The sequence below is a fragment of the Alligator sinensis genome, unplaced genomic scaffold (assembly GCF_000455745.1).
Source record: "Alligator sinensis unplaced genomic scaffold, ASM45574v1 scaffold19_1, whole genome shotgun sequence".
NCBI classification, from domain to species: Eukaryota; Metazoa; Chordata; order Crocodylia; family Alligatoridae; genus Alligator; species Alligator sinensis.
The window spans coordinates 3463680-3472276 of record NW_005841916.1 but is presented as its reverse complement, the minus strand read 5'-3'; the positions used below and the strand labels follow the sequence as shown (position 1 = coordinate 3472276).

General features: G+C 40.7%; 1 protein-coding gene across 1 annotated transcript in view; it reads left to right on the top strand.

The window, feature by feature from the left end:
• EPHA6 (EPH receptor A6) overlaps window positions 1–8597 on the top strand; it is a 549557-nt gene that overhangs the window by 416585 nt on the left and 124375 nt on the right. Inside the window, exon 12 of the mRNA XM_025198213.1 lies at window positions 2501–2562. Within this exon, the coding sequence (XP_025053998.1) occupies window positions 2501–2562 (62 nt within the window). The remainder of the gene's footprint in view (window positions 1–2500; window positions 2563–8597) is intronic.

Here is an 8597-nt window from a genome sequence, read left to right as displayed (position 1 = left end):
CCCCCCCCGGGCCAGACATGCGGGGGGGGGCCCCCCCCTGCCACTAACAGGGCCACTGGCGGTGGGGGCCAGGGCTGAGGAAAGTGGCCCCACTGGGAGGCATGTGAGAGTATCACCTGCCTTCTAGCCTGGCGAGCTGCATACCTGCCCCATCACCCAAGAGTGAACATGCATTCTGTTCATTCCCGGTTCAGTCTATGCATTTTAGAGAAACTTGGGTAGATTGAATCGGTTCCACCTCAGGCTTTTTGAACATCTACTATTTATTGATGATCTAAGGATGAAAATCAGTAGGTAGCAAGGTTTACAGGCAAAACCAGCTTTTGTAAGGAAAATCTACAGAACACTGCAAGAAACTTAAAAAACAAATAAATAAATAAATAAACTTGACCTAGTTGAGTGAGTGGACAGAGCAGCAATACATGAAAGGCAGTGTTGACAAATGTAGGTAACTTCACATTTGAAATGAATAGCTTGGACAACTCCTTCACCCTTCTGATTTCCAAATTAACTGTAACAGCTCAGAAAAGGACTTGAGTATCTCTGGATAGGGTTTCTATTGAGCAGCCCATAGTGTGAACTATCGATTCGGAGATATTCGATGATTCGGCCATAGACACAGCTTTATATGTTTTTTCTATATACCTTGAGGTACCAGGCATGGCTCCTGAACACTGGGATGGTGGGGCAGATGGAACATCCCACGGGAGCATGGGTGGGTCCCCCACATGCTCGGTGGCAGACCCAGAAGTGGACTGGAAGTTCCTGTGGGATGCTCCATCCACCCCACCATCTCAGTGTTCACGAGCCGCGCCTGGTACCTCAAGGTACATAGAAAAAACATATAAAGCTGTGTCTATGGCCAAATCACTGATTCTCTGAATCAGAATCAAATCTTCAGATTCAACTGAATCAAATTAGGACAGTGATCTGAATCAGCAAATTGAATCTCTCTCCTCTGAATCGGGCCAAATCCAAATTGAATGTTAACTGCTCACAAACCCCTAGTGACTACTATTTTCTCCCTTTTATATACTGTGTTTCCTTACTTGTTTGAAAAAAAATTTCTCAGAAAGAGAATGATCTACGAATAGCACAAAAAGAGAGCCATAGAAATATTATCTATAAAGACTTCAGGACTCATTGAAATTATAACTGTTCCAAGAGAAACAAATGGGAGGAATTATAGTGACATCAGGTGTCATAAGTCCTGCTTCAGACAGACTCCATAAGATACAGGTATTATCCTGAAAAAGAGGTTGCTTTTTTAATCTCCATTCCCTTCCTCCCAATCTTGCATAAATATTCATTCATTAGTCTTGCCTATATTAGTCACTACCCTGTAATATTAACAATTCTAAAACAACATCTCACTCCAGACCCTGTTTAACGTGTTAATTGGGCTTTCCCTGTCAGGCAGCTCTGGAGTAATAGTTTATTCCTGAACAACAATAAAATGTCATTCCAGTAAATGACCAGTTTTTAATTTTATCTTCTGTAACTTGGGCATGTTTGTAAGAGCCATACAATATTAATCAGCTTTTAAGTTGGTTCTTTATTGAACATAATACAGGATCATCCGGAACATCTGTGTTAGTCAATCAAAATGAGACACATAAGAAATCCTGCTAGCTCCCAGTCCAGTAAAGTACTTTAGCACAGGCTGTACTTTAAATGCATGAGTAGTTCCACTGATCTGAATGGAAATGCCACATACTTAAAATTAACTATTTAATTAAATGTTCTGCTGGATTGGGGCCACCATATGTCAGTATACCTGTAGGTAAAACGAACTGACCTTGTTTTAAAAACTATTGAGTGAAGACCCCATATTATGTAAATATACATAAAATTCTGCACGTGCAAATACACAAGTTCTTGTTCTTTCTCCCCTTTCATTCTATCGGGCTATAGGAGAGGTCATTTTATTTATTTTTTTTTTTTGGGGGGGGTGGGTGGCAAGTAGACCAAGAACAGTGCTTGTTTGGTTTTTTGCTTATATTTTATTTATGTAGAGTCATTGAATCTTCGGGTTTTTTTCCCACAAGAGAACTGATTTTAATGTATAGCATGTGATTTCTTAGAGATGGTTTACAATTCCTATTTTTTTCCTTTTGCCTGACTTCAAGTGCTTTCAGAATATTATATGATTATACTTAGTGCACATTCATGTCAGAGATCCTACCGCTCCCACTGGTAGGCACAGTAAGTGTAGCCATTTGGAGTCAAAGAACTTCAGTTTGACCTTTTTCATAGAAAAGAAAATACCACCACAAGGAACTGCATGCAGTCAGCTAATTCAGGTCCTTCCTGTAAAGGAAATATTGATTAAAAACACTGCTTATGAATAACTGAACAAGATACATATGTGCTGTACAGGAGAACTTTGGAAATGAGCAACATATTGAAGTAACGCAAATAATCTATTCCTAACAGTGGGAAATATAACAAACTCTTAATATATTTATAATCCTAATGAGTTTCTTTGCTGTCTTTGCAGGCAGGCCGGTAATGATTGTGGTTGAATACATGGAAAATGGATCCTTGGACTCCTTTCTGCGGGTGAGGTGTCATTTTCTGATGATATTTGAATAAGAAGCCATTCTGGGTTAAGATTTTAAATCATGCATCATAAATTATTTTTTACATAATTTTATTCATGGATTTTTAGTGAAGAATAGAAGTGTTTTCCCCGGGGTACATTTCTTAAGTACAGTGATACATTAGAGCATAACTGGGAAAAGATTATTTAAATGTAAGAATATAATTGATTTTTTTTCTATGGGAGCAGTTGCCATATTTAGCAAAACATATTTCAAATGATGCTATTATGAAGGAAAAGATAAATTGAAACGCAAATTCCTTGCCTTATGGAGGCTGTTCATTTTGCTCAATCACTCTCAAAATAGTTTGTTATAATTTTTTGCTTGGAGAAGTATACAACAGGCTCTGTAATTGATTTATAATTATTTAAGATTACTTGCTTTTTAAAAATTGAATTAGAAAACAGTTCACTGCCGAAGTCTCAGCACTAACCTTGTTCTCCTAAAGGTCACCCTCTGAATATTAAAGAAAGCTATAAGAAGCATAGAAAATGTGTTAGCATGCTGAATTTGGATTTTAACAAGTGAAGAGTAAAGAAGGAACAGGTGCCCTAAGGTCACCTGGGACTTTCTGCTCACATCAGGAGAAGGTTCTGGCTCTCTCTCTAGGTGGTGAAAGCTACATCCATTTTAAGATCTGCCTCCAAAAACAGACCCTTGGAAACCACCAGGGACCCTCCAAACTCAGGGCACCTATATGGGAGTAACTTGTTTATTAATTATTTAAAATATATCTTAATAAGGATCAGTAATCCCCACTTGACCTCCACCTAACCATTAGTCATAGGCATTATGGTAAAAGCTTATCTTGAGTGATATTCAGGGGAGAAGCAGCTAGTGCCTTTGTGAACTAGTTCGGAATGGACAACCCATGTTTCAAAGGTGATGGAGAAGAAAGTCAAGAGGTATTTGTTGGAAGATATACAAGCAGGGGGTCGAGAGTGGCAAAACTGGTGGCATGTAGGAGTAACCCAGTAAGCCAAAAGAGCAATATGTAGGCAGGGGGAGAGTGGTTAATGGCTTCAAGAACAAGGGCAGGAAGCCTGGTAGTAGAAGTGGCAGGAGAAGTATGAACTCATGGAGAGATTCAGAGATGAGGCGACATAAGCAAGAAGCCGAGGGACAGACATTATCTTGAAAGTTCAATAGAGATATATGTTAAGGTTTAGTATATTTTCCTGACTCCTAAAGCAACTTTGAATTTAAGAAGGCCTCCCCAATTATTAGATTCTATATGTGGAAAATGATAACACATTATAATTTTCCACATAGATAGACTAATTATTGGGGAGGCCTTTTTAAATTCATCCCCTCCCCCACTCCACCCCCATTGCTGTAATGGGGAAAGGAGCAGTGGGAGGCAAGATGCGAGTCCTTTGCCCCTTGTTCCCCTTTCCCTTTTCCCCCTGTGCCTGTCTCCCCTGTGCCTGTGTTTCTTCCACCTGCCCATTGATCCCCCATGCCTGTGCCTGCTTGCCACCTTGCCTCCCATACCCCCTGTCCCCCCTGCCGCCTCTCCCCTCAGTCCTTTCCCCATCATATTCCTGCCCACTCCCCCCCACCTTACCTTCTGCTGCAACTCTGCTCCTCTGGAGCACTTAGCACCAGCATCCCAACATGGCCCCAGCTCAGCTCAGCCAAGGAGAAATGGCAGCAGCTCCCAACCAGGCAGGTTCAGGGCTGGAGAGAGTGGAGCCAGAGCAGAAGGTAAAGAGGGGGTGGCAAGCTTGATGAAGGGGAGCAGAAAGTGGGGGAGACACTCTGTAGAGGGCAGCAGGAGATGCAGGCACAGGGGGAAGGGGTGGGGGGCACCCCACAGTCTCCCCCGAACTCCTCCTGGCTGAGAGCCCTGTCCTCTGTCAAATGAGCCATTCTGGCCCAGGGCAGGCAGCAGTTCAGCTCTGGCTTTAGCCTTGAGCTTGGGACCAAAGCTGGAGCTGAGCTGCTGCCTGTCCCAGGCCAGTACTCAAATACAACATGAGGCTTTTTCACCCCCATGCTGATTTAGGGACTGGGGAACCTCATCCTAAATTCGAGTGAGTATGGTGTATATTGTTTTGGTTTTGCCTTCCATTTTAATAATGCTCCCGTATATTTTCCTCTATCCTCAAATCTGTGTTCTATTCACTACAATGGCAGACTCAGGAGTCCTCATCTCCTCACCCCCAGGTCCAAAGCTCCCATTCAAGGCCAAATAATAATATGAGGTTTTCTTAACTAAGCTACTCAGAAAAATTCTGACTGTGTACCTGTTCTCAGAATTTGCTCATTCATCACAATAAGCCATTTTCACATGGTTTGATTTCACAGACATTCCTGTAGTAACCTGGAGAGGTAGGCTTCAAAACCTGCCTCTTTCCTCCTGCTTTCCCTGTCCAGCTTGTAGGGAGCTCTTCCAGATTTCTTCAGAGTCAGGGATGAGAACTCCAAGGTAGCACACCAGGCATCCTGGCCTTTTATGCAAAACTGATATGTTTTCCTCCATATATATAGAGTTACTAGTCTTATCTTCCCTATTTAATTTCCATTAGATTTTTCTAATGTGCTGATCAATGATTAGTACAATGTGACAGAAAATGGGCACACTATAACATTAAACCAGACCAGAATTCTAGTTAAAATACACAGGTCCATAAATTGTTCTTTAAGAGGCCAGATTGTATTAAAATAATCCTTTCATGTGTCATTGTGTTGGTTTCTCTCATTCCATTCAGAAGAATCTATATCCTTCTCTAGGGCTACAAATAGAAGGAGGGGACTTAGGGGTTAAACAACTCTAAATTATGCCAGTGTGGCATTTTTTTTGTAAAGAGAAAGTTCCATAAAAAGATGTGTAAGATTCTTTGGGGAGAAGAAAGGAGTTGTAGCATTACAATCTTGTGAACCCCAGAGATCTACAAGGGAGGGAATTCCCTATTCACAGATATGGTTAAACTCCTTCTTCTCTCACAAGTAGATACAGGCTGTTTCAAGTAGTATTAACTTACCTACAGACTTCCACTGGGACATCTGAAGCTCAATTTATTATCAACAATTCAAAGTGGGTGTAAAACACAATCATCTACCACTGATGTGGTAGACATTTCACACTGTGTGTATGACTGCTAAAGTGGAATAGGAGTGGATAGTCAAGTTACTGCTGCCTGTGAAAGCAAAGAGATCAGATCCTACTGTTTATCACTTGGCCCCTAGTTTACCTGTGTTCTTTCACAACGAGGCCTGTAAAGCTTGGCTTCTGCTCCATTTGACTTCTGTTCTACAAATGTAACTTTCCCCTTATTTATTAAGGAGTAGATGGTCATAGAAAAAGCTAAATTTAAATACAGATTTAAATAGAGAGAAGAATCACATACTGAATTCTCTAAAACAATTAGACCACCTTCTCCAAAGGAAAGTGTTTTCTAAAGACGGTATAAAAACAATTTGTTGAGAGTCCTTGGAGCATTAACAGCCCCAGAATACACTATAAACTAAAAGATGTGAGTTTATTACTAAACTTTAAATTCCCCAAAGAAAGTCTAGCAGAGGCTAAGAGAAGTGAAAGACATTTTTCTGGAGGGAGGAAATATCAGGGTATATTGCTCTTGGATGCAGCACCATTATTATGTAATTCCCAGAGCAGCTTTGCCATCAGCCTAACCCTTCCTGTCAGCTAGAGGTTAGTTGCTGCAGTAGACATCTACATTAAATAAGGTTGGGAAAAGGGGAGAAAAGAAAAAAATGAAGACTTGTAGAAAGTCCTATAAAATGAAGTTGTAAAGTACATGTTGTAAATCTATCTAACCTGGCCTCACTAGTCAGAGATCCTGCTTTGGGGAAAAGGGGCCAGATGCCATTGCTAAGTTTAATGGTTCCCCTTTTTATTTATCTGCAGCAAGAGAGGAAACAACATTAAAGCTCATAACTAATAGTCTCCCTTTCTCCCTCACACACAGCAGGCACATGCACTTCTATTTATTGGAGGTGCCTTCCTTTTGGAGAGCATTAAGGAAGCATTTTTCCTCAAGTGAAATCACACTGGGCATTTAAAAATTATTTTACTATACTTCTATTCATCATAAAACATTTAATTTTAAAGCAAAATGCATACAAAATAAAATACAAAGTTAAAAAGTGAGTTTGGAAATGAACACCAGACCCAAATGGCATAGTTATATGATACTCTGCTATCCATGTAACTTAAAATTAAGCGGATGACAAGCTACCATAGTTGCAGTTACACAGAAAATATCTACCTACCTATGTGGTCATGTTCTGCGGCAAGAACATGTGCAGACTAGCAGGGATGGATCTAGGGGGGCAGGACACAATGGCGTGGTCACATGCCCCTTTAACAGTGTAGCTCACTAGACAGTGGCTTCCTGAAGCGGCTTCACAGGGTGCTGGGCTTGCTGGCAGTAGCAGGTCCCTGTTGTCTGTTCCCTTGCGTAGATTTCCTCCACTGGGCCAGGGGTTCCAACTATGGGAAGTGGGTATGTGGGCTACCAGGCTGAGCGACATCAGTGGGCAGTCCCCCCTCCACCTTCCAGGGCCTTCTTCTGTCCAGCTGAGGACACTTGGGAGAGCCAGGAAGGGAGAAGTTGTTAGAAGTGGGGATCTGTCCACCAACACTGCTGTCTCAAGCTAAGCCCAGCACCATGTGCAGCCACTCACTGTAGACCCCCGGTGGAACAGTGCAGAAGTAGCCTGGGGTTTCCCTCACCCTCAGCTGGGGACTCAAAATCCTGCCTCCATGGCATGATCTGCTTGCTGGGGTGGGAGAGGGGAGAGCGCTAATTTTATCCCTCACACCCCCCTTTTTGAAATCCTAGATCCACCCATGGAGACTGGTATCTTTAATATCACTCCGAGGAAGTTGTTGCCAATTACTTTGGGAATTTTTTTAATCATTGTGGCTATCTTGCCTGTCAAATAATGAGGAACATATAACAAACAGTGGTCTTAGACAATAAAAAGATTTGCAAACTGTGATAGAATTTTAAGGGGAAACCAGAGTAAAGTTTTCAAATCAGAGGTAGTTGTGAAACAATTGTGTGTAAGAATATGCCAGTCCATTCAAAAGTATCTACCCTTCTAGATTCAAGGGTTGTAAATGGGTAGTGAATAATGGGTTAATGCTATATTCTAATATATGCCTATTACTGCTCCAGATGAAAAAAGGAAACATAGTTTAAAGCATTATAAAACAACAGCTTTTTCTCTGTTGCTTGTTTGAGAACTGCTAGAGAGAACTCAGTTCCTACAGCTTAAAGAATTGCAGTAACCTAGCCTTGAAAAGACAAGCAACCCCAAGCACGGCCCTTATCCTGTTTGTTTGTTGTTGGGGGGGGTTAATAATGAAAAGGTATTCTAGCAAGAAGAGAAAGATACACATCTAGTCTGTTCTTATGACAACATAATATTCATGCATTTAATGCTTGAAGATGCACTTATATCTGTTGCCCTATGGGATCATTCAGCTTCATTTAAAAGAAACTAACATAATTTCTATTTTATCTAGATTGTTATCCATTATATTAAGTCCCGTTAACAGTTGATTAAAGATGAAATTGCCAGCTGACATAATTCAATAGCAATAATGAAATCCAAATCCTATCCACATAATGATGAAAACATGAGTTATATGCTTCTGCACAATACCTTGTTGCAACCTTATTCTTGATGATTTACCCCTGCTAAGTAGTATTTGCATTACAGTGAATAGTAAAATACTAATAATAACTACACTAAAGCAAAAAGAAGTTGATCCAGAAAAACCATAAAATAAAATGATCCAAACCATCATCAAGCTAAGATGGTACAGACTATGGCTGAGCATTCTCTGATAGCTTAGTTGTTGACTTCATACATATAATCAATTAAAACTTAAATAAAATCTTAATCGTTTGCAATCAGACATTATTATGCATATCTAAAATCTTATGTCCTTTCCAGAAAGTAGGTCACTAAGTGCTTAGAACAAATCTTGATTGGGAGAAACTTAGAGAGAGAGGA